This window comes from Hippocampus guttulatus, chromosome 8, assembly GCF_054856545.1.
Source record: "Hippocampus guttulatus isolate MCC_2025c chromosome 8, RoL_Hgut_1.0, whole genome shotgun sequence".
Taxonomy (NCBI): Eukaryota; Metazoa; Chordata; class Actinopteri; order Syngnathiformes; family Syngnathidae; genus Hippocampus; species Hippocampus guttulatus.
In genome coordinates this window covers 14980448-15007598 of record NC_141268.1, presented here as the reverse complement: position 1 = coordinate 15007598, position 27151 = coordinate 14980448, and the positions used below count along the sequence as shown (strand labels likewise).

Here is a 27151-nt window from a genome sequence, read left to right as displayed (position 1 = left end):
CAGACACGGTTCTGTCGCCTCACTGCGCATGCGCAAGACAACAGGCGGTAAATCCACCACGAAAAATTCCCAAACACGTTTCTTTCATCACCGCCAACAAGCGTGTGATTTAAAAAAATATTGTCACAATTGTTATTATCATTATTATTTTTACCTTTTAGACCTGTCCTCCCCCAACAACATTAATCAGACGGTATGTCGTTCGCCTCATGATTGGAAAGGGGAAAGAAAACGGAGGTGGGAGGAGGGTTTGGGGGAGAGAGGAGGGGGCGGCGGGTGATGGTGATGGTGTTGAATCAACATTCCCAACAATCATTTTGATTGGAGTCGCCGCCGTGCGTGCGATAGGCCGACCTAAACAAAAAAACGCTCATCCCACCTCGGAGGAGATTAGCGGTCACATTAGAGCCAGGGGGAGGCAAAACCCGTGACATTCGCGCAGGGGGACAGCGGCACACGGGGCTGAAGGCAGGACGGACGACACGCGCCTGAGCGGTCCATCTCGTGCGGAGATAGTCCACACTTGGACGACACTTTGTCATCTCCGGTAAGGTTGTCGATGACTTGCTTTACTGTGTCACGTTTGAACTGAAAACAACCACGTGACATTGAATGTAATTGGAGAAAAAAAGAATGTACAGTATTTATAAATGTTCTAGAAGATTGTTTCTCTGTTCCTCATATTTCAGCATGATGACAAACTCCATCAAGAATGTTACTGTAATACTGATTAGGATTGTTTTATTGTATTGTTTCTCAGTTTTCATGAGCCATGGTTTCACATGGGGAAAATGTTTTATGTCACACCAGCAAACAAAGATGTCACCAAATATATACAGAGGTGACTTGAAAAACGAGTGACCGATTTACAGGTTTTCAATATACCGATTCTTTTTTTTCTTTTTTTTTTGCTTTGACTTGCTAGCTCGTCAATATTTGAGTTCATTGAGTCAGCTCACATCACAATAAGCACCGGTTGGGCTGATTGGGAACAATTCTTCAACAAATTGTCTCAAAGTGTTTAATGCCACTACCAGTTGATGTATACTGTAAAACTAATCAAAATAGATTAATACACATTTTATATATATGTAAAAAAAACAACAACAACATATATTTGCATTTGGAAGAATTGCTGAGCTTGATTTTAACATACTGTTGCAAAACACCATAGATCAGGCATGTCCAGCTCCGGGCCTGGAGCGCCACGGTACTGCCTGTTTTCCAGCTCTCCCGGCTGCAACACACCTGATTCAGATGATCAGCTCATCAGCCAGCTCTGAACCAGCATTAGTACGTTCCTGATTATTTGAATCAGGTGTGTTGCTCTTGGTAGAGCTGGAAATCAGGTAGGACAGCGGCCCTTGAAGACCCACTTTGGACACCCCTGCCATAGATGGATGGATGTTATCACCCTCAATGGATATTTGAACACAAGCGGTGAAGCAGCACGTGTAGACAGGCAAAATAACAAAGCTCATAAGTAAATAGTTATTGTCCTCTGCAAAAAAGACGAATATTACTGCAGCTTATTATTCATCTCCATATATACAGTATCCTTATGCCTTTATTACACTACTCCCAAGTGGCCAAGGCGTGCACACCACAAGTAGCTTCAGTCCCAATGAGTTAATCATGTTCCACAAAACTTTTTAAATCTTGATAATTTAGAGTGCTATTTTTCTTATTAAAATACACAACATTCGTGTTTATTTTGAGGAGGATTAAATAGATTAATGGCATTTCCATTCATTTAAATAGTTACAAGCGTGTACATGGAACAAAGTACATTTGCATCCGAAGGCACCAATTTGTATATGTAGTACTTCCTGTAAATATTGAGGATGCTGTTGTCCTTCAGGAGTGATCCTCTCCAGAACCTTAATACTGATTTTTAACATTTTATTTCCCTACCTTAATGGAGAAAAGGCACATTAGGAACATCTCACAGCACGCCGCCAAACAAAAATGTCATCAAAATATTTATGTACATCAAGTACTGAAATAAAGAGGATCTTTTAGTTACTTGTGAAAGCTGAGCCCGCTTTAAGCACGAAGCCACCATTCTGCTCTGTGAATGGCAACAGGTGGATACAGAGTGGAATAGTGTTGAAATGTTCTTCCTGGCATTATAAATCAGTAGCTTTAGAGAGGAGAATATGTGGTGGCCCGAAATGGTGCCATAATATTTGCAGTGCAAATCCTTGTCCGGCATCTGCATTCGTTAGTGCAGGGCGCTTCATATGTTTAAGGGTATTCCAATATACGATGACCAGACACTTCTATTGGCCTTGTTGCTCTCCGACAGCCTTTTTACCTGCACAAAAGACACTGATGTTGCAGTGTTGTAGTGTGGAAGCACATGGTTGTGGTAATAGCTCTGATCCCTCATGCTAGGAAACAGCGCCCCTTCTGGTTGCATCTGAATTCTTCACAGTCAATCAATGAATTATTATGCCCATTCCGACTATAACACACAAAAATGATATATCGCCGACGGTTATTACTAAAAGCTGAAGACAGTTTTGATTTACCTGTACACTATTTCCTCAGAGATCTCCTTGGGGCCTAATGGTGAAGTAGATGTGTATTTGTTGGTACTGCAAGGTCAGAGAATATGAGAGAGTGGTTGACAACACTGCACAGGCACCTGCAGCGGACAAAGTCCTCCTCGTGCACGATGAGTCAGATGAAGGGTTTGAGGGCAGCAGATGGCAGCTGGAGGTGAAACACTGAGCCACAGCTCATGTCTGGTCCACCTTCAGAATGCAATATTTTCCACAGTTAGTTTGCAGTGAGAACACGGTGATCAAGTATCAGATGGCATCAAGCGCGCTGTTCTTTTGATCCAGCTGGTGATGACAATGTTTTTTGTGGGTCTTTCAAGCGATGTCCCCCTTTAAACGTCACACTTTGTGTTGTTTGGATCCACGGTAAATTTAACTTAAATTGTACTTTTTTTGTCTTCAAGGTTGTCAAAGCGCTTTACTGCCGATGTCACGGCAGCATCGGTTGCGACTGGTGCTTCGGTACCTTGACTGCTCTGACATGGGCGCAGGGCTCAGCACTAAACCCACAACCTCTGTTTTGGGAAACAAACACCCTACCACCTGAGCCATCCTCCATGATATGGCACAGCTTGTCCAATTTTAATCCACACGGTACGACAGAGCATTTCTTCATTTAGCAACAGAACATGAACACCAGCCACTTGAGTTGCATGCAGTGACAGGGAGAGGATTGGCTATGCTGGCGAACTGAAATGTCGGAATGGGCACGCATCATGGTTCTTTTGTGTGTCCATTATCAGAAGTGGCAAAGAGTATCAAAATAATGTGTATACAGTACATACTATTTTTCAACAGGAGTTGGCTGGTATTAAAAACTGTGCCCCCTGCTGTTTTTATCGGGAAACAACATTTTGAGGGGCCGCATACTTATACAGGACTGAACTAGATATTTTTTTTTGAGCAACAAACAACCAGGCGTGATTGTGAAGGAAGAGGTGGATTGCCTTGTGCAGTTCCATGAGAGAGACTCTCGACTCTTTGCGTTTTAGCTACCAGTTCAGGGTGTACCCTGCCTTTCTCCCAAAGACAACTGGGATAGGCTCCAGCACACCCACGCCCCTTGTGAGAACAGGCTTTTCACAGGATGGATGGATGGATAAATATAGTAAAGTATTATTGTAAAACACAGCATGGATGTCAATTCAGACCCGTAAGCGCATTTTTTTTTTGTCGTTGCGTAACTACCTACAGGTGTTGCAAAAAGGTTTTGATTGTGTATCATTTGGATCATAGTAAATCATATTGTCTGTTATGAATCCCGATGCTCCAATTTTGCAGGATCTCAGTGTAAAAATCGCTTTCATACATTTTTCACTTTCTTGACCGAATGAAAGAAAGTGTAGTTGTGATTGGTACTAGCTACTGTAATGTTATGAATCACATTGTTAGAATTGATATTTTCGATGCTGGAATTGGTTTTCCCCTAAATCCGAACAAATATAAAAGTGACTGATTCCCCAAAACATGGGCAAAAGTATTTGGACACCTAACGTTAGCGGTGCAGGCAATGAGAAATGAAAGAAATTATCGAGTGGTGCGGATTTTAACAGTTTCCATTTTTCTGGGAGAACTGAAAAGTGTATCTGTTGCATATTTGTCCCGAAACGCATTTAAGCATGAATGATGGTGTGCTACCTAACAAATGAATACATGGCAATAGCGTGGATAATGCCTAGCAATTAAGAGTAGAGTGATTCGTCATCAGTCTTTGGGACTTCCATGTGTAACACTACAGTCAACTGTGCAAGTTGTACGGTACTTCCAGTTGGACGAATCCATTTGCTCCCACCATGCACCCTTTCTATTGCTCGCATCCCGTGCGATGTCGGAGAGGCAGAAGAAAGACAAGCGGCAGATGCCAACAGAGGGTGGCGCTTTGTTTTGGGGCACATGACTGAGTGAGCAGAGCGCGAGTATTATACAACAGTTGGCGGGTTTCAATCTTTCTTCTTGTTCTGACTAATATAGGGGCATACGCTTTCCTCTGTGGTTGTGTCACTGCTCTCCTTTGTATGCGCTCGCTGGACATGCTGCCTTTGTCTCCACAGCGCAAAACTAACCTCACGCGGATCTGGGGGGGGGGGGGGGGGGTACAAAGTGTTTTTGTCGTTTGGTGGCTTTTAGAAGTAATGTAATCTATGACAGTGGCTTCCAACGTTTATGGATCCAAAGCGCACATTTGACATTAGAGCAATCTCACGGCACACCGCTGAACAAAATTTCACAAAAAGTATGCCTCCTGAAAAACAAAACAAAACGATTTTGTCTCAATTTACTTGCTCAGTGTGATCGACATGAAAAATGTACAGTATCTCATACATCTGTCGTCATTACTTGCTGTACTTGCACTCTCGCCATATTCAATAGTCTGTGAAGTGTGTATCTCATAGTAACCCCAAAGAGGACCGACAGTGAAGGAGGCCACGCCGAAGCAAGATAGCTGTCATGGTTCTGTTTGTGACCAACAGGTGGCACTGTAGGGCTCCGCCTGCAGCTGCACACCTGTTGGTCATGATGTCATTAGTTGTTTAAAACCACCCCCGGCACGACCACTCAATGTCGGGTCTTTGTTTGTCTGTCATGTTTCAGTCATGTTTCAGTCACTGTTAGTTTTTTTAGCTTCAGCCATACTGTCATGGTTCTGTTTGTGACCAACAGGTGGCACTGTAGGGCTCCGCCTGCAGCTGCACACCTGTTGGTCATTGTATCATTAGTTTGTTTGTTTAAAAAGGACTCTCGGCACCACCACTCGGTGTCGGGTTATTGTGTGTCTGTCATGTTTCGGTCACTGTTAGTTTTTTACCTTCAGCCATGGTTTTTGTTTGATACTTTGGATTCTTTTTGTTCTTAGGACTTTGTTTGTTTTGATTTAGTTTTCTGTGTTTTTATCAATACAATTTGTCAAGTACACCCTGCTCCTCCTTCCTGCCTGCCTTTTGGGGTCCTCCACCACCACATTTCATGACAATAGCTCATTTCCCCATTCATTCTTATTGATTGCACATTTTCCGCAATCACCATGATTTTAAAACAACAAAAATCTTATCAAAGACTGAAATTATCCAAAGTCTCATTCTATTCTCACATATATTATTTATGCACGATCACCCCCAGAGTGAGGAATCATAAAAACAGACAGATGGTCAGACACCATCACGGTGTGTTTACTACTTTTTATTCCAGGCAGCTGCTGTGTTCATTGGCACATGCAGCAGCATTTAAACGCTGCTTTGTGACATGTCATGGGGTTAGAGTGAGGTTATTCACTCCTCTGTAGCTATTTTTATCCACAAGCAAGGACGTATGGAACAGTCTGTGCGGTTTCATCCTAATATCCCGCGAGAGGCTTCCGTATCCGATCAGCCAAACCATGTGAGGTCTCTAGTTTAACTCATTTTTGCAATAAAATGTTCCCTGATAGATCTATTAGCTGCCCATCAGTAAAATGGTGACCATGTTTAATCTCTTAATCTTCTGAAAATCTCTTTCTGATCGTAGGCGGGCAGGCAGGGTGAGGAATTTGTTGTGCCATCCGGAAATCTAAAGTGATTAGTACTGTATATGTCGGCTGCGTTTCCTCCATCCTTTCACTTCACAAATCAGACTGCCGCCGATGCATTTTAGCAGATTTACATTTGGAAAACTCCACTAGGGACCCAATTAAGTAAGTTTCCGTAACGACGACATCCTGTGAGAACGTCATCAAGTTTGACGCATATTGTGTCTTACGGTACCAAGTTGATCTGTCTCTGAGGAGGAAAATAACAAATACGCACATGCATATGAATGACAGAGGATGAATCAGAGTGCACAGCCAGTCAGTTCAGGTATCACTTTAGGAATAACAATCAACAAAACTGCTCCGGAGCTGACGTCTCTCAGGACAAAGGCCTGCGTCAGAGCAGACGAAATCGAGGCTCAACTTGCGCTGGCAAAGTGAGGTGCGGATTTGGAAGAGGGCTGAAATAAAAATACCGGTAGCCTCGCCTGTTGCCATGAAGAGACTCATTTACTACTCCCACAAAGACCACCACAATGTGTCATTTACTCACCCCTTGGATAGCGGCGATTAAACAACTCTGGTTTATCAGATGTGTTTCAATGAATATTTACTCATTTTCATGTTGTTTTTCGGACAGTTATTCTATGTCTCCTAAAGATTTGTGCGGGACAATCCAGCAGCTGCCAAAGATTTATCCTTATCCTGTCAGTCGATCTGTGTTCTGCAGAGCTCTATGATGCATTAGTAAGGTGCAGGGGGGGGCGGGGGGGGGGGACACCAGAGAGAAGGGAAGAGAGGGAGAGAGGCCTTTGCTTTTTGGTCGGGAATTAATTATCTTGGCAACAAATTTCTGCAGATGTGCACATATTTTGGATTGTCAATTGATAATTTGCTGCATGAGAGATTAGCATTTTAGTCGTGTGCATTTGGTGTAACTGCCAAGTGATGTCTTCGCTCATATTCTTTTCTATATTTTTTGGATTAGGGGCTAAATGTTCAAATGCTGCATTGAAATACGAGTGGCCTGACTTATGAGGTTTTCGAGATACGAGCCATCAGTCAGACATTTTTTTGAGGGTGGGGGTTGACTTGTAAGCACAAACAATTCAAGCGCTGTGTGCTCACAACTCCACAACAAGCGGACGTTTGGCAGGTGGTGAAGGATTCTTCAAAAAAGATTCTTCAAGTTGTTTAATGCCATTCCCAGTTGATGTTTACGTGAAACTAAACATAAAAAGAATTACACATTGCGTATTTTAAAAACAATCAAACAATTCAACTTTTAAGGCAACAGTGTTCTCAAATCATGGCCTTCGCTGTGACACTCACAATGGGTGTTCATTTTGTTAGCTCAAAATAAACCACGGGTAAAGGATATAGGATGCCATCATTAGGTAGCTCTAATTATCTTTGTTCCATCAAGCGAGACAGTCCGGTTCACTACTCGACGCCCTGATGTGTTGAGTGTTTCCACCACAGGTATCCAGATGGGATGCTGATAGCTGCATGCGCTCCTCAAATACGAAGACATCACGGCACCAGGACATACACCAGTGATTTCAACAAAAAGGAAAAACGTGACATAATCTCATGCATTGTCTGACCAAACGTCTTTAAATTCCCTCCTACAGCTTATAAAGATGATGTTGTTTCCATAGTGTTGCCAATTAGGATGCAAAAGCCTGAGGATGAGGAAACAAAACAGAGCTTTATTCTTCAGACCACCAGTTTAGGGTGTTCCCATTTTCTGGTCAGCTTATCCTCACAAGGGTCGCGGGGGTGCTGGAGCCTTTCACAGCTGTCTTTGGGCATTAGGTGGGGGACACCCTGAACTGGTTGCCAGCCAATCGCAGGGCACACATAGAGGAACAACCATCCACGCTCACACTCACAGCTAGGGACAATTTCGAGTGTTCCATTAGCCTGCCATGCATGTTTTGGGAATGTGGGAGGTAACCGGAGTTCCCGGAGAAAACCCACGCAAGCCCAGGGAGAACATGCAAATCCACACAGGAGCCAGAATCGAACACTGCGCCTCTGCACTGTGAGGTTGACGCGCTAACCAGTCGACATTGTGCCGCCCCAAAGAGAGATCCATCCATCCATTTTCCGATCCGCTTTATCCTCACAAGGGCCGCTGGGGGTGCTGGAGGCCATCCCAGGTGTATTCGGGCAGTAGGCGGGGCCCTGAACCGGTTGCCAGCCAATCGGAGGGCACACAGAGATGAACAACCATCCGCGCTCACACTCACATCTCGGGACAATTTAGAGTGTTCCGTTAACCTGCAATACAAGATTTTGAAATGCGGGAGAAAACTGGGTTGCCTGGAGAAAACCCACACAGGCACGGCGAGAACATGCAAACTCCACACATCGACTCGAACCCTCCACCTCTGCAATGTGAGGGGGACGTGCTGACCAGTCGACCACCGGGTCATCAAAAGAGAGATGATTCTTTTTTTTTTTCGTTGACAGAGATCATTTTTCTCGCGTGCTGTCAGGTCAAACTGAAAGTTTGCACAAATGTCCTCTTTAATTCTCATACAGTATGTAATATAAGTAGGGAACAATTAGTTAATTTTAATTTTGATACATTTTTCATGCGATCGATAATGACATGGTGCAAAATTTGAATTTGCTGCCTAAACTGAATGGTGTTCACCCATTCCATTCCCACTGTAACACAAAAGCACAATTTCTTTGTCGACCAGTCAACAAGCATGTCTAGTCTGGCCCCACCCCTCACAATGCTTCAAATAATGATCTGTAGCTCTCAATAATTAGCACAATAATTATTGTATTTGTTTTGCTTTGTTTATTTGGCTCCCAAGTTTGCTGCATGTGTCACGACTCACTTTGGATGCCGCTCATTCCAACTGAGTGGTCATGTCCTTGTTTGTAAGTGATAGAATTGCAAACCCTCTGCTGCCTTTGGTCGAAATCAAACACAAGGATTGCAGGAGAGATGACTCTCACCAATCAGCTCCGCTGTTTGTAGCCGCGCTGCTTGAGGCCATTGAGGTGGCACTGTTGTAGCCACACAACCCATCGTCCATTGTCCTTGAACGGCTTCCCCTTACTCCTCTCGAGATTTGTTGACCCCGTGAGTGGCAGCGCGTTTCTGTGCGCTGATTTGTCGAATGTGAAGGGCCATCACTGCCGTCAGCAATTTTGCTCCAACTGCACACAAATAAAGGACCGTGGCATTTGCTGAATCCAAGGTGGCATATTTTCAATTAGAGCATTTTTTTTTTTTTTTTGTCATCCACTCGAGTGGCCCAGCAAACTACAGCCAAAGGGGCCCCGGCAGTATAATGATGCCCTGGCACAATAGTACCACTGTTACCCAACCTGTTCCCAGGAAACGGCACAACTTGCGCCATTGTGCACTGTGCTTTCCTGCCCAACCACGTTGCCTGGGTTTAGCCAGAGACGCGGAGAGGCCTGGCTGTGCAGTGAATCTCACAGCAACGCGGTTGGTAAGACAGCTATACAGGAATGATAGATGACGTCGAGGTGTATTCACCTCTCACTGCGCTTGATGTGCGAATATTACAAAAAGCTACATTAGAAGGGAAGGCTATGGAGCGGAAGAACCCCGGGAGGGATGCGAAGACAGCTGAGTGGTTGCCAGGAATGGTGCTCCAGAAAACCCCTGCATTGTTGCTATGTTGACCGCTCCTCAATAAACAAGAGGACCAAGGGAGAAGTGTCAAGCAAAATGAAAAAAAAACCAGAGCTGAAACCGGTTGGTAGCTGGTCCGAGCTGGTTCCCCTCTTTATATGTGCACGACATTTGTGTGTGTGTGGCACCCAGCGTGCTCTCTCCTTCAGGGGTGCTTTTTTGCAGCGCAGCAAAAGGGAATATTCAGTGCCAGCTAGTACGAGGGGGGCTCTTTTGGTCTGCAGGAGAAATATGTCACAGGCGCCTTTCTGAGTCAGCCGGTCATTTAAGAGAGGACCGGGTGACTCTGAAGAAAGAGCCAAGTGTGTCACACTTAAATTCAAGTCCCTCCTACCGATGGGCCTCCACCTGTCAGTTGATATGTCGATTATGATTGGAATTATGTGCTTATATGCTGCACGCTATATACTTTGGACAAATGCTGACTCATTCCAATGTCTTCTATTGTTATAGAACCAACCAAACCTGACGCGATGGACATGTTACCGCACATGCACTAGCATAATTATTTTATTCTTAATGTTTTCGTTTTTTAACATACAGTATCACCACTAACACTTGATAAAACGTGTTCAGAATGTTCGTCTTTTCCCTTCCGCAGATCTCTGGTCAAAAGTAAGAAGCTGAATCTCCTAGCACGAGGCTACAACTGAAGACGGTTTTCCTTGCATAGCCATCCAAGGCAGCAGAGAAGACATGAGTGAGGATAAACCTTCAGAGAGTGTGGAGACGCCCCCCGCTGAGATGAATTCTATCCCCAACGGGAAAGGTCACGATGCGGTCGATGAGCTGACTGCATCGTCCAAAACCTCACCTGTGGATGATGGGCCAACGTGAGTCTCTAAACACTGCATACTGGCATTAGCAATGCTAGCAGGAATCAACATTAAGCTTCAAATAATATTTGTCTGGTTTTCAATATAAAACATGTTTACAAGTCATTCATGACTGTCAAGCTAATGTGGCCTCACTGGTTAGTTGGCTAATGATGTCATCATCCTTGTGCCTAACTCAGTTTCGTGCGCAGTCCTTCTAACAGTGAATGTGATGGAACCACTCGGTGTATAAGCTGACTTCCTCCTTACACACCGATTAAAAAACAGTTTGTGCGGCGTAATTGCTTGAGCTAAAAGCCTACGGTAATTAGCTTCTCCTTGTTGTCTGGCAGTCATTTTCCAGCATGTAATAGCTGTCCCTCTTTCAGCCATAGATGATCCTGTCATCGTGTCATTGTTGTTATTGTATTATGACTCAGTATCATTTTCTAATTGTGCACTCGTTGGGTGATGGATGGCCTCTCGACAATGCTTGTAGGGAAACGGTACCCAACAGTGCCCTGAATGTTAGGTATGTCTCTGCAAAAGATTTTATTTGTGTTTTCTGTCAAATGTTAGCAGAGGCTGTATCACCATAAGTTGCCTTGGGGGTGTCCACATTTCACCCTCCAAAAGTTGAAAAGATTTTCAATTGATCAATTGATAATTCACGATGACAATGGTGAACTTGACATTTAAGTACACGCCTAATATGATGAAGATTGTGATACGTCAGTGTAATTATTTATTCTGAAACGATCCATTTCTTCAACCTCCATTGAACAATGACAATATGCTGGTAGGCATGGCACTGAAAACAGACAATTGCTTGAAGGGTATTAAAGTAGTCACCGCAACACGCCAGCAATTTCAGCGTCACATGCAAAATGTTCAATATGATTTAGAAAATCGGATATCATAACGTGTGGGCAGTAAAACTATATGAAAAAAAGTGATTTAGTATCACTTTAATTTCCAGAACAGTGGGTAGTGCATGTTGGGCAAAATCACCTCCATCTAAAAAAAAAAAAAAGTAATTGAATAAAACGAAGGAAATACATTTTATGAAAATTTTCATTGTACTGGTATGTACTATTGCATATTCATGATGTGTGATTCAAATGAGGACACCAAAGGCACTTGATAGTGATATTGACCCAGCCACAGTTTTTAACGTTAACTTTTAATGTCTCTTGGCTAGTATTTGTGCTGTTCAGTTTTTGTTGTTGTTATTGTTGATTTTATTTCCCCCACCGAAGTCCTAACAGAACTGAAAATACAACAGCTAACCAGACAGAAGGACAGGAGCTCTCATCAGGTGCAGACAACAGCAAAACGACACGATTTACTGATGTAAGGTCATGTGACTCTCAAGTGCAATGTACAATAGATGCTATGATGAAGTAACATTTTCATTTCTATTTTGGTTGTAGTTTGAGGGAAAAACATCATTTGGGATGTCCGTCTTCAACTTGGGCAACGCAATCATGGGAAGTGGAATCCTTGGACTGGCATACGCAATGGCCAACACAGGAGTCGTTCTCTTTTTGTAAGTTGATTCCATATGAAAATACAGTGTAACCTCTAATTTTCTCACTTTCTTAATGTTTTGTGACATGTTTGACCATAAATAATTCCTAATTTTATTTTAATAGATTCCTATTAAACATGCGAATTATGTAGGGTGAAATAATTAAATTAACAGAGATTCATGAAACTAAATACAGTGCCAGTTCAAAGGCCAATAAAAGGCTACTTTCAGTCATTCGAAGTATATTTCATAATTTAATGGCTTTTTTCTTGCCCGAACAGACACATTTTTTATTCCATCAAGTTGATTCTCGACTTTCAACAGTGCGTATATGTGGCCCATATGTGATAGGGCTTAGCACCGCTAAGCCTCTGCAGCATCACTGTCTGTCGGAGTAATATTGTCAGCAGCTCCCATGTACTAAAAAGCAGTTGGTATTACCTCCTTAGGTTTGAAAGATAAAGTAACTGCAGTAGAGACATTGCCCTTTGTTGTGTGCTTTTTCTGTTCCCATAAGGATTCTGAAATGAAAGTAAAACCACATATTAAGGTCATGATTTTCAGAAGGATGTGACTCATCGAAGATGACACTCGTAAACAAAGGCACAGCGGCTCCCAAGGTTGTTTTTTTTTCAGCTACAGTTGAAGCATCTCAAAATAAGCTCATTAGATAAATCTTACAACTTTGTGTTTGTGATTTTTGCACCTCTCCTGGTCGGAAAAACAGTTTTTTGTTTTTGACACATCTATCTATCTAGCTACAAGCTACCTAGCTACCTATGCAGCAAGCTAGTTATCTAAAAAAATAGGGTGGCATAATTTTTAAAGCAATATGCTTGCAATAGAAAGCACATTGAATTTTTCATCTCATCAAGTATGTATCCCCCACTGAATTATTACGTTATACAATTTGAGGTGGTTTGTGTTGTTCCCCTGATGTTATACAAAGCTTCTTGTATTTAGCTGAGTTGTGTGGTGTCAAGTTTTTGTGTCTTTGACTCTTGGCCTGTGGTTCACATAGTTAACTTTTACGCTGCTGGCACCTCAGGCCAAGCTTGGAATGCAGTAGTGGAAAGTTGTGAGCAGAGCAACAGTGACCCAAGTGTGTCACTTTGTGTGATTCTCAGCGGAACTGTCCTCCCACTGCCACTCGACTGACTAAATCCTCCACCTCAAGGCTGCGCGGCATTCTTCTGCAACGACCCACGCTGGAATCACAAACTGTTAATTGTCTGAATACCATTGAAAGTTGACTCACAGTTTGTTTAAGAAAATGATTTGAGCGTTCCTCTGAAAATCCAGCCATTTTCTACCACTAATCCTGTTCCTTGGGAAATGGAGCATATGCCGGCTGAATCGAGGAGAAAAGCATGCTACTTCAGTCATTCAGTCACATGGTACCTAAAGATTACAATTAACCCTTACATTCATGATCATAAAGCAGAAATCGTGTCTCCGAGTGACCGTTGGTTTGCTCCTGAGTCTGAATGTGTTTGGTGATTGATTGCAGGTTCAATGCTTGATGGAGTCTGCCTTTCACATGGTCAGTGGGGATAGGCTACAACTTCCCTGTGACCCTGTCAAACGTTCATTCATTCATTTTCCGAACCGCTTAATCCTCACTAGGGTCGCGGGGGGTGCTGGAGCATATCCCAGCCGTCTTCGGGCAGTAGGCGGGGGACACCCTGAACCGGTTGCCAGCCAATCGCAGGGCACACAGAGACGAACAACCATGCGCACTCACACTCACACCTAGGGACAATTTAGCGTGTTCAATCATCCTGCCATGCATGTTTTTGGAACGTGGGAGGAAACCGGAGTACCCGGAGAAAACCCACACAGCCTGTCAAACATGTGAATCACTAAAATATCAGTGAATAAATCTCATTCATGAAATTTCTTTGCTACCCCATTGAAGGCCACAGTATGGGCTGTAGACTATGACCAGCGAAATCAACTTGTCATATAATGACAGTTAAATTACTTTATTAACGATTCTAATCATGAATTGACATTTCAGATTTTGGCCTGTTCTTGACACCAATCAAGAGTTGTGATTCAAGTATTTTTAAAATTGTGTCAGACAAAATTTCCCATACGGGGAGTTGAACCCAGGCCTCCTGGGTGAAAACCAGGGATCCTAACCGCTAGACCATATGGGACACATAGGAACCTCGCTGCATCCGGACACTCGGGAATAAAAAGAAGGATTGAGTACCATGGCAGCATCGAATGAAAGACAACACATCTCTTGCTTGCCCTTCATGCAATTTCCACATTAAAACTCATTCAGTATCAGCCAATTCTAGACCAAGTCTGAAAAGACGTTTTTAAACGTCACATGTCTCGTTATGGCAAGATTATATGGCATTTTATAGTACACCGTGGAAGTAAACCTTGAGTATTCACATATATTTTGCTATCTTCTGGGCCAGCCAATTTCAAAGGTTAGCCCTTGGTCTGTCGAAATGCTCAGTATGGCACAGCGCAGTTTGCCAAACTCAAACATGCGAAATGTGTGTTTCTATGAAAAGAGCCTTACGAGTGCGTTGCACTTATGATGGATGATAGAAAGCCGCAAGTTTTTTTACGTTCAATCAGGTGAGGCTCACTGTCCCACATTTTGAAACCAGTTCAATGTACGTATTACACGTTTAAATCCAAGTAAGTAAATAAAAGATGATTGCGGGTAGAGACGGAACAGAGCGAAGGAGGAAGATTAATGTTAACTTTGGATTTCTCCTCAATCTGTCAATTCCATCATTGCACTGTTTCCTTTGAAAGAGTCCATCTGCTGTGTGGTTGCTTAGTGTGGTCGAGGGCAGAGGGCAGCCAACTTGATCAGCTGCAGCAACAATCCAGGATAAAGGCGAGCCACGGGGACTCGCCAGCGTGTTTCTATACCACAGCTGTAGAAATAGCCTACAGTATAAGTACAAGTGAAGGGTAGACTAAAAAAGATGGACGCAGACCTTTCAGTTTCTAATTTGTCACAGTTGGTTTGGTTAAATGAGTTAAATGCCGTTTTTACTGGCAGTCATTGAATCTAATTTCAGTTTATCTGTCTTTTTCAGGGTTCTCCTAACAGTGGTGGCCGTCCTTTCATCATATTCCATTCATTTACTGCTCAAGTCTTCTGGTATTGTAGGTACGTACACGATTGGACTTATGATAAAGTTGTGCAGGATCATCACAGATAATACAGTGGAACACGAGGATGGTGACCCCAAGTGGAAAAACAAAAAGACCTGAACCTCACATGTGCATGTTATTGTTTAACAATGCAAATCAATTAATTAATCGAGCACATATTCAATAGAGTATTAGATTCCCAAAAAATATAAATAAAGAAAGACTTTTCTCCATACTTGAAGGTATCCGTGCTTATGAGCAGCTCGGCTACAGGGCTTTTGGCACGCCGGGAAAGATGGCGGCAGGTATTGCCATCACGCTGCAAAACATCGGAGGTGAGCACGCGCTCGCGTTCTAAATCTGCCTTCTCACATTCATATATTGTATGCTCATAAGAGAGCGACTTTTCTGGCACAATGTTCAGCGATGTCTTCTGCTAGTGTGTACGTTATCCTCTCTGTCTGAAATGTAACTGTGTTTTTCTCCCTTCCACAGCCATGTCAAGTTATCTGTACATAGTCAAGTATGAGTTTCCTCTGGTCATTCAAGCCTTCCTTAAGGTGGATAAACCAGCAGGGTGAGTCATCGGCCTGTGGACATAAAATCGTTAATTCCCATTTTGTAGTAGCGGGGATAAACAGCACCTACAGCAATGTGCATAAATCAAGTGGGAGGCAATAGATGCCTCATTTGTTATCATTTAAAAACCTGCCCTTTGAGAAACTGTTGGTATCGGAGCCACCGGGCACTTCACTCGGTACATTCATCCATTCATTTTCAACACCCCTTATCCTGTTCAGAGTTGCAAGGTGCATGTTTTTTTTTTGTTCCTGATAATTAAATTTTGTCTCTTTTACGGGCACTCATGCAAAATTGTTTAGGCCAATTTTTGTGGTAAATGTTATTGGGGTAATAAAACAAAAGCAGGTTAATTCTTTATTTTTACTTCATATCTTTGAATTCATCATACGCATTTATTTTTAATGAAACCATTTATTTTCATGTTTAATTGTTGATGTAAACTGACAGCAATTACTGAGAATTAAATGCTAAAATTAAGGAGAGGAAATCACTGATTTTCCTTTTGTAATCAGTTGTGTTACGTTCTTCTATTGGAGAATCATCAACACATATGAGTGAGGGGGGACTCATTCTATGACGGAAGGTTCCGGGGTACACAAGGCAAAAATTGTTGGAAGCCACTGGCATAAAGGAAGTATGTTGTCATACACCTCAACAGAGACAACTTCGGTTTAGCCTGGATCGTTAGTGGAAATATAGTGTCTTTGGTACATATGTCTAAATTGTTTTAAATCGAATAGACCCCATTTAATTCTTAAGAGTAATGTTGTAAGATGAGTTTGAAATTTTGAAGTGTGAAGGATCATTGCTTGGTATATTGGTATATTAACGATTGAAACAATGAATACAGGCAAAATAAACTAAATCCTACAGTCATTGTGGCAGCATTTTGGCGATCAACAGCAAAATGTTTGTTTGAATCCACAATGACAGAAAATACCTAATGGCACCAATGCAGTGACTTCGTGTGTCATCTCATGTGCGGGGTTACAATCCGGAGCCATCTCACTGTCATGCCAGTAGAACATGCGGCGCAGCTGGCGTGCGAACAGCTGTGATAGTAACCCCGGAGGAGGAGAGCAGCATGGCCAAAGCGGGAAAGTCACAAACACGTCTACATTCCACGAGTGCAAATGTAAACCGTCGGATATCTCTGGCCAAGCGCAGGTGGCCGCGGGGACAAACAACACTCGCTTCCTTGGGCGTTGGTGTGGGATGTTAGCCCCTCACCCCTTCACTCTTACCCCATTTAAAGGAGATGTGAAGTGTTTCTCAGTCGGCATTGCAGTGGTTTAATTGACCCTTCAGAATTCAGTGCAGTTGATTGTCTGTACTGTAAGATTGTGTGTGTCTCTGCTGATTAGGGAAAGATTGCGTCCCTGAACCAGATGGCGAGAGGGCAGGATGACACCAGGATAGATGAGTCTTTCCAATTGTTTTTTTTTTTACGTTTTGTGTGTGCGTGCAAGGGCTACACAGCTCTAAGAGGGAGTGTGTATCCATGCAATTTTCCTCCTTGACAGAAGAGAAGAAGTGAATCACCCTGGCTAAAAATAGCCCCTTGTTTTGGCAGGAGCGTGGCGCATTGTCATGCTCATGCTTTGCAAAACTTCTCCCCCCCTCAGCCAAAATCTTGTCTCTTAGAGGGACACCTAGCAATGTCATTCATTAGCCATAATATTAGATGAAGATAATTCACCTAGAATCCAGATCGAAATTGTGACTTTTTTTAAAACCGGTGTTAAGAATTCAATTAATCCGTTAATTGTTGTCATTTACCATATTTTCCCCACTATAAAGCGCACCTAATGCATTCAACTTTCTCAAAAGCCGACAAAGGCATAATTTATAATCCGATGCGCCTTATATACGGATCATGATTCTGATTTCTTGGACGTAGCATTTTAAATGTTCTGAAAAGCGCTTTGTTACTACTGCACCGGTTGTGAAAACTCTACCTAAATAAAGCTGCATTGTACTATATTCCCTTTAGTGTAGCTCCATCTAGTGGACCGCAGCCACTGTTGTAGCTTCTATTCCATGTGCCTTATAATACGGTGTGCCCTGAATATGAAAACAGTTTTAAAATAGGCCATTCATTCATACTCCGAAGCGCTTTACAGTGCGGAAAATACAGTAAATAGCATGGAAAAAAATGTTTAAACTTTTGAATGGTCGTGTATATACAGTACCTTATGTGATATTCTTATTGCTGACGTGCGTATGGTTTTTATGAGGTAAAATATGTGCCTTTCCCAATAAATGTTGGGAAACAATGTTTTAAACAACGACATTAAAAAAACAACAACTTCTCTAGGCAGCATTACTCTGCTCAAGTTCAAAATCTTAAAATTAAGTTTGGGAAAAAATTAATCAAAGCATTTACTTGTTAATTTTTACCATGGAGTCGCCGATACAACAGACGCACAACAACGCCTAATCATTGTATTGATATTTACTGTAGTTCTATATCTGGCCCTCTCTTACTTGTCAAATATTGTCCTCTATGTGTGTGTTTGTAACCAGACTGATGTTTTTCTACCTCTCTGCAGTGAATGGTACTTGAACGGCAACTACCTTGTGATCATTGTATCCATCGCTGTTATTTTGCCACTGGCGCTCATGAAGCAGCTTGGTGAGTCTATGAATTGCTCATCCATTGTTAGGTCACCTAAAACTTAGCAGCAAACAATAACAAGGTGAGATATATTATAGGAAGGAAGTATTGGGGCCTCACTGTAGTATGAATGCTTTCATGTATAAATATTTGTGTCTGCAAGAACTACACGTACTGAAAGCAGGGCACTGAATCGTTCGCAACCGTCTTTTTGTACGGACTGACAACACCTTCTCGGATCAGAGGTGAATCATCTTCAAAGACAAACACAGCAGTCTAGTTGTAATCGATTCATTGCCTGGAGAAGGGTCGCAGCACTCTGACTTTGTTCATTCATGTACGGCCTGACAACCAAGGAGCGCAAAGTGGTTCAGTTGGAGTCAATAATCAGCTTCTACTCCCAGCAAATCAAATCAGTCTGGAATCTAATATTTGATTATCTTCACTGTCAGGTGGTGAGGGAGCATATTCTATTTTCAGTGGAACTTCTCAGGTCGAACCAAGTACATTCCATGATACTAGTTGATACATGTTTCATTAAGAAATAATATAGATACATTCACGTATTTGTGTGCATGTTAGTTTTACTGAAGGTTCCAAATTGTCCTACCTGTAGGTCTACAAACTAAATGTGAGTGTGCCATTCGATGGTGACAAGTTCAGGATGTAACCTGCCTCTCGTGTTTTGTCAGCTGGGACAGACCCAAGCTGACCCGTGACACTTTCTGAGGGCAGAAAGTGGACAATTTTTGTGGTTCTCAACTTTGGCAGTTCAACTGCATTTTATACATGAAGTAAGGCTAATGAACTGCTTGGTTTCAGGGTATTTGGGATACACCAGTGGCTTCTCCTTGAGCTGCATGGTGTTCTTCCTCATCGCGGTAAGTCTAGTCAGACATTTGGTGTCTTAAGCATCAACATAAACATAATCAAAACAGATGAGTGGAGATGAACATGCTGATGCCGTACACTGTGATCAGCTTGTAATAAGATTGGCACTTTCACCTACCCACCAGCTTTTCGTATTGTCTTTGCGTGCTGCTGTTCCAGGCTATGCTGATTGTCTGACTTTCACTGACCTACTTTTGGCAAGCAGTAATCCATGTTTTGCTCTCTCTCTCTCTCTCCCCCCCTCCCTTCTGGGCCATACTGTCTACTCAACATGCTAACCGCATCTTTAGAGTTCATGCAAGTCTTTTTTGCACCTCTGCAGGTCATTTACAAGAAGTTCAACGTCCCTTGCCCATTCGTGGACTTTGCCGTCAATGGGACTGCCGGTGGTCTCCTTAACATCACGGATCCCGATGGGGTGGACGACCTCGCCTGCCTTCCCAAAATGGCCAACCTCAACTCTCAAGTAAGGTTCAGGCATGCCACTCCTCCTGACTGCCATTTGAGAGCCATCCACTTGTGTCCTCTCCAGCATGCTGCCAGTGACAGATCACAGTCCAAGCATGGTCACGTTTGGCTTGAAGCACTCTATCACACGCTACGTGAGATTGCAGCATTCAATCATGAACTTAGACAGTCAGGTTCAAACATCGAAGTTGGTCAGTGACCTCTGCATAACCTGCGCTGTAGTAATCATATATTTTACATTTCAGCTCTAAGACAGTATCTCTCAACATCCAGAAGATTTTTTTTTACTGTTGATTGAACTATTTAACTTTTTAGATTTGTTGTTGTTTTTTAGAGACATGTTACAAATACAATTTACTTACTAATTGTTAGCAATCTGAAGTAGCGAATTTGCCAGGTTAGCAAAAGCACATCCCTCATGCTTCAAGCTAACATTCAAGGCATTCTAACTCAGTGGGGGGTCAATGACAGGGAACCAATTAGCTCTCAGTCATGTATTTTGCCAAGTAACGGGGAGTAAGGCGCAAAACTGGTGGTAAGACGTCTGGGGTGGCGCTGCTGTGTCTATGGTGACCTTTTGGGGTTCGTTTTCAGACTGCCTACACCATTCCCATCCTGGCGTTTGCCTTTGTGTGCCACCCTGAGGTGCTGCCCATCTACACAGAGCTACGCAAGTATGTGCTTATGATGGAAAGAAAGATCCTGCTACCCTTTTGGACAAATAATCTGCTGCCTAGCAAACAAGGAGGCTACAATGTCAACTTTATATTTGGCTGATCCCTCACACTTTTTTTTTTTTTTGTGGAAATGTTTTGGCACTCCTTGAATGACGGAGCATGTTGTTTGTGTTGATGTCCGCTTCAAAACACGTTTGCTTCCTACAATTACTGAGTTACAGTGGGACCTCCAAAGTTAAAGGCTACAAGAAGTGCTTATGTACATTTGGATTTCAAAGGAAATTTTCTAATTTCAACTCATCACCCTGTGTTTCTTAATCTAACTTAATTTTAGGGTATTTTTTTGTTTGTTTGTTTGTTTTTATGGTGGTTTACTTTGTTTTATATAATGCTTATCCTGTTCAGGGGAGTGGGGAGCTGAACTCTGTCCCATCTGACTTTGGGTGAAAGGCAGACAAATGCCATAGTACACATTCAGTAACACGAAATAATTCATGAGGGAATATTTGTTTTGAAATTGTAAGTCAAGCATCGTGATTGAACGTCCGTGTATTTAGGAGGTTCCACTGTATGAATCCAAAGGCTGCGGAAACCTTCATGCCGCTAAAGCTAATGCACTAACTACTTTTATTGTGTGTTTTGATGATGTGTGTATTTTTGTTTGTGTGATATCACATGGCTATATATATTTTCGTATTTCAGCCCCACCAAGAAAAAGATGCAACATGTGGCCAACATGTCCATTACAGTCATGTACGTCATGTATTTCCTGGCTGCTCTCTTTGGCTACTTGACCTTTTATGGTGAGGAAAGTTACCTCCTTCTCCTGCAGAATCTTCACTGACATTTGCTGCATTTCACCATTTGTGATGATTCAGTTCTGCTTGCATGTTTTAAATTGAATTGGTGCTCATACATGGGGTCCTTGATTTATGAGGGACCACACATATTGACACATTTTGAAGTTACAAATGGCACACACGCTGTACGAATGCACCTGCTCGGTTTTACATTTTGAAATTACCGTAGTTATACTTCCATATTTCCAAGTTTTTCATGTTTTGTTAATGTTGACCGAGGACTCCTGTTCTTTTATTTGGCCTACCGAGCATTTACATGATCAAGAGTCCTGTCATATTTGTTGCATTAATTTAGCCATTAAAAAATGGTATGAATCAGGTTTTTGTCATGATTCAGTTTAGGGACCAACAGGTGGCACTGGAGGGCTCCCCCGGCAGCTGCACACCTGTTGGTCATTTGGTAATTAGTTGTTTTAAAGGACTCCTGCCCGAACACTCGGTGTCGGGTCATTGTTGCTTCTTGCTACTGTCATGTGTTTTGCTGTTTGCTCTTAGTTTCTGTCATGTTTAGTTCATTGTTATGTTTTAGCTTTAGTCATGGTTTTTTTTGTTTGATACTTTGGACTTTGTGTGTTTGGGATTTAGTTTTCTTTGTTTTAATACAATTCTTCAAATACACCCTGCTCCTCCCTCCTGCCTGCTTTTTGGGGTCCACCACCACCTCGCATACGTGACAGTTTTATTTTTAAATATTTTATTCATTTGTCTCATTAAATGTTGTATTTATTTACTATAACTAATACAATGTTAGTCATATTTATAATCGGATTAACATGTGCATCTAACATTTGAAAAAAATTAACAATAGTACAAATTATACTACAAATATCACTATGACATCTGTTACACGCGTAATATTTTTTTCTAACGATCTACGATCTATATTTTTCCTAACGATCTATCGATTTAAAAATCAAATGTTGAAGCACAAAGGTTTGCCCATATCTGCCGCAAACGATCGTCATTCCGTTATTTTGAAGTGTTTGCTTGCTTTCTCTTTCTTGGACCTTTTATGATGCAGGTGAAGTGGAGGCCGAGCTGCTTCACACCTACAGTCGCATTGACCCGTATGACACGCTGATTTTGTGTGTGCGCGTCGCCGTGCTCACTGCTGTCACACTCACTGTGCCCATCGTGCTCTTTCCCGTAAGTATAATTGATGATAACTGACCCGCAGTGTTAGTATACTCTGAACGCCTGCCATAAGTGACACCACCCTTAAAAGGGGTTTGTACTTGCATATACAGTTACTGCCACTAGATAGCAGCAAAGCGCTTAAACAGAGAGAATGGCTTGACAAACACTTAAGACTTCACGAGATGACATTAAAGTAATACATTTATTTCTTTGGTGTTGGCACAAAGACAGCAAACAGGCATGATTTTCAGCGAGTAACAAAATATGCGAATTGGCAAATGTGTGGGGTTTCACGAGAGTAGTGCCTTATGTTATGTTGTGTCTCCTGTTATCAGGTACGAAGGGCCATCCAGCAGATGATGTTCCCAAACAAGACCTTCAACTGGCCACGCCACACCGCCATAGCATTCACCTTGCTCAGCTTCATTAACCTGTTGGTCATCTTTGCCCCAAACATCTTGGGCATTTTTGGGATCATAGGTATGTACACAAACCCTGACCCCCCACCTCCGTCCGTCCCCGCCCCCACTATATTGCCAACATTATGACTCATTTAAATTTCCTGATTTGTGTGTGTGTGTGTGTGTGTGTGTGTGTGTGTTTTTCCAGGTGCCACATCTGCACCTTGTCTTATCTTCATCTTCCCTGCTGTCTTCTACATTCGCATTGTGCCCAAAGAAGAGGAGCCACTGCGCTCAACCCCCAAAATCCTGGTGAGAAATCAATTGCAGTGACACAAATAGTGTTACTATGGAAACCCAAAGGTGATAACGTCGAACAAATTAAGTGCGGTTAATGTTTTAAAAGCATACCTAGAGAGTATTTCAGTTTTTATTTTAAATTAAATTTACTTCTACATTGTGGATTTCATTTTTTTGCGGGGGTGGTATTGAATGTAGCCCCCATAATGGAGGGGCTATTAACGTTGAGTAAAACTAAACAAGAAACTCTTAGTTTCCCATATCTGAATGTAATCATTTTCTGTCTCTATTACAGGCGGCTTGCTTTGCTGGGCTCGGCTTCCTGTTCATGATAATGAGTCTCAGTTTTATCATTATTGACTGGACTTCAGGCAGCAGCAAAGCCAGCACAGGCCACTAAACGGCCTTCCAGTTCTGTCCAGGAATTTAACTTTCCTTTTGGTTCATTTAGTTTATGTGTTGTTATTCTTCATGGTTTTACTTTGGATCTTCCATAGAGAATTTTGAAAGAGTGACAGGTTTAAGAGGACGCTTTGTCCCCGCACAAAACAAACTTTGTACTGTACATCCTACCACACAACTACCAGACAAACTGATTTTTTGTTTCTGTTTTGTTTTTTGAGAGCGTGTGCCTTGTTAGGTGAGATGTATATAAGATGGAAACACAACAGTGTAGGAAACTGATTTCTTTCCACATTCATCTGTCACTGTGATGACCGTGAGCCTATGGCACATCATGCTAAGCTAATCTGGTTATCAGTGCTGCTAAGATTCCAATACTGTACACACCTTCCTTTCAGCCAATTCGAACATCAAAAATGTACTGAACTGAAGAAATGCTTCTACAATATAGCCGCAACGTTCAGCTTCCGTCCAAGCCGTTGTGTAGCACAGATATAGCACATTTACAACAACATTCTGTTCTCTGCGATCAAACTGAATGTTTTTAATTATGTTAAAAATAAGTTTGCGCCTACTCAATTCCAATGTAGCTACTGGCTGTCCTAAAATGATTTAAAATGAATATTTTACAAGTGGTGCCTTGAGATACGAATTTGTCTTCTTTCACAGTTGAAATGAATTCAAATGCTATTAATCTGTTCCAGCCCCTCTAACCCCAACGTTTTAATTTTTAATAGGTATTTAATAAGAAATCATATTGTACTTTATAAAACCAAAAGGTATTGGAATAATTAAACAGAATGCAAATATTTTTAAAATTCATGTTTGTGGACATTTTGCTGCTCCTTCTGGTGTGCATGACTTAGACACCCATGTGGGGTAACATATCCTGTACATTATGGCTGTGTCCCTTTGTAGTGCACTATATAAGGGACACACCATTTTGTAGGGGTGTCCGCATGTCCAGAGAAAGAAAGAAATGCAGTACTGTACACTCAAAATTAGCCATAATTGACTTGGAAAAGTAGTGAGCATCCGTGGTCTCTCAACAGGTTAATATACCGTAGTCCACAATGCATTGAGAGCGGGAAGACAAAATGGCGCAAGTGGGCGACAGCGCATGCGTGCGTCATGATGAATACGGTGGTCACATGGATCCTAAAAAAGGAGCAAGTACTGCAGTTCGCTGGCTGTTTGAAACGCCAAAACAGATTAAGCAAACTATGTTGTCTACTATTTAGTGCAGGATTATATAGTGAATGAGTGGTTGGGGGATAAGGGTCGACATTTGGACACAACCATTATCTCAAGGCACCACTGTTGTGTTTTTTGTTTTTAATGATTGCCTATACTGAAGACCTCAAGAAAGTTACCTCTCAGTGTTCCTCTTCCTTGATGATTAAAAAAAGTATGTGCATTGTTTCTGAGTTAACCTAGACAACAGGGTCCATTTAAGCAGCGACTCGCAACAGTTTTGTGTCTTCACTAAAGTGGAAGTCAAGAAAATCTTGGCAATAATATGTTCTACGTGCCCCCGCTAGTCTAAACACGTTATTATGATTCACATTGCGTTGGTGGAATACATTGAAGATTATTTCACCCGTTTCCAACCATCTCAGGGCATTACGCTGACATTACACTGCCCTCTGCTGTCGGCAAGTATTGATGTCAAAATGCTGTTAGACTCCCCGTTGCCAATGTCACGTGACCAAACCCAGAACCCACGTGAGACGTGACTTCCACTTTAATGAATGCATCCAGCATTGGAAATGACAGACATGCAATACTGATTGCAATGTTGCTGTTTAGCATTAGCACTTTCTTTGACTAAAAGCACAACATCTCCTAGCCGTTCTTACTGACTTTGCGTGCAATGTGTTTGGTTTGTATGGACGTGTCCCTTTTGTATAACACAATATATGCTGTATTAATCGACCCAACGTAAACTCCACAAAAAGTAGCAACGTGTCAGTGGGCGTTATAACATATATTACTTGAAATTAACATGAACTTTTCTAATGTTCCTCTTCTTCTATGTAGTAGAGAAAACGGCAAGCAATTTAATCGGATGTATCATCACAAGTTTGTCATATTTATGAACGAAAAAAAACATCACAGCTGTGGTGACTATATGCAGTGGTGGTGTGAAATTTCAAACGTATACTCACAGGTCAGAGGTTCGACTCAAGTGTTCTAGTACAAACGCGTTTATGATGTCGCTCAAAATCAGTGATCTTGTCAACCTTTCTGTATTTTAACATTTGTTCACATTGTCAAAGCGGTCAGTGCTGTGTGAGTGTGTTGTCGTTCTTTGGTTTCCTTCCACAGCAAATATTTTCTGTTCCCCTTTTGTTATGTACAGTGTCTCTGCTTATGAATTTTTTCCATTCATATGCGATGGGATTCATTTTGAGTCAGCCACTGTATCCCTCTTCATTTAAATTGGTCTCAAAGATAGTTTAATTATTCATGCACAACAGAAAAATGCCACAAAAATGATAAATACTAATAAATGTGACCATCTGTGTTGGTGGCTGCTGCATGCAAGAATACCTCTTTCAACCTTTTGTCAACCCTCAGTGACCATCTTTGTGATGTAATAATTAAGAGTATTAAAACATTCGCCAGCATTTATAAATAAATGTAAATACATGTAGACCCTTTATATTCTATATGCCGATCTAATTTGTATAATGTAAATAGCAGTGACAGTTTTAGTCAAATACAAAAATATATCATAATTTTCAAAGTGCTTTTAAACCTCTTGTCCCTCAATTGGTGTCTATTTTCTTGTATGTCTATTTTAATATGTCGCTGGCAGTATTGTACTGTAAACAGTGTTGCAATAAAGATAATGAACGTCCTGATTTGAGTTGGTGATGACGATGCTACTTATTTGTGTCACATGTTACTTTCGGGGAGGTTTTGGACATATGGCATTAATAAGGCCCAGATTATTGACACTCAGAATTATTCATCCATCCATTTTACAATTAGAAATGATTGATTTAAAATGCAAATCTCATCTGTAAACGCACATGTACTGCTGCAGAAAAAGTAGCAACATAATATTTTTTTAGCTTACAGTTTACAATAGCTTGCATCGTCACGTCATGGTAATTCATTTATTCACGTAGCAGGATATGAAAATATTCGCATTCATATCCTGTATTGTATGCATTTGTTGTACAGTACTGTACCGCAAATTTAAAGATGAGCACAATGTTCACTAGATGGCGCTGTATCCAAGTTTGAAAATCCCGAAAGATGTTGCTGTCTCTTTATCGTTGTACCATCATGTTTAACATTCAGGATGTTGTATTGGAAGATAAAAACATATAGGACTAAATATAACATTAAGACTGGATTGCTAATTAAAGTTATAGTTACGTGTGTCCTTGTTGGATTGTGTACACGTTCTTTCGCTGAAACTCAAGCAAGAATTATAGAAAAGATATAGAAGAGAACAAGTGTGGGCTGTCGTAAATGATTGCTCCCAATTTACTCTGGCACAGGTTTGAGTACACTCGCGAATCTTAAATGATCGGGAATTAATTGATGAATAAATAATACCGGACATT

At 41.7% G+C, this 27151-nt stretch overlaps 1 protein-coding gene and 1 non-coding gene across 3 annotated transcripts; one reads left to right on the top strand and one right to left on the bottom strand.

Moving 5' to 3' along the window:
• The first annotated feature begins 275 nt into the window (after positions 1–275).
• Positions 276–26442, top strand: LOC147201364 (sodium-coupled neutral amino acid transporter 3-like). Of its 2 annotated transcripts, XM_086117799.1 has the most exons (17): positions 276–547; positions 10359–10590; positions 11072–11104; positions 11832–11925; positions 12006–12121; positions 15178–15251; positions 15478–15570; positions 15731–15812; positions 18370–18452; positions 19257–19315; positions 19648–19791; positions 20388–20467; positions 21173–21273; positions 22352–22476; positions 22803–22947; positions 23077–23180; positions 23464–26442. In XM_086117799.1, exons 2-17 carry the CDS (start codon positions 10454–10456, stop codon positions 23566–23568), a joined length of 1575 nt encoding a protein of 524 aa, XP_085973925.1. In that variant the 5' UTR covers positions 276–547; positions 10359–10453; the 3' UTR covers positions 23569–26442. The 2 variants fall into 2 exon arrangements, with proteins under 2 accessions (XP_085973925.1, XP_085973926.1); XM_086117800.1 differs by lacking the exon at positions 11072–11104.
• On the bottom strand, positions 14194–14265 carry trnae-uuc (transfer RNA glutamic acid (anticodon UUC)). The gene has a single exon. It is a non-coding gene; the product is annotated as a tRNA-Glu (tRNA).
• Positions 26443–27151: the final 709 nt, after the last annotated feature.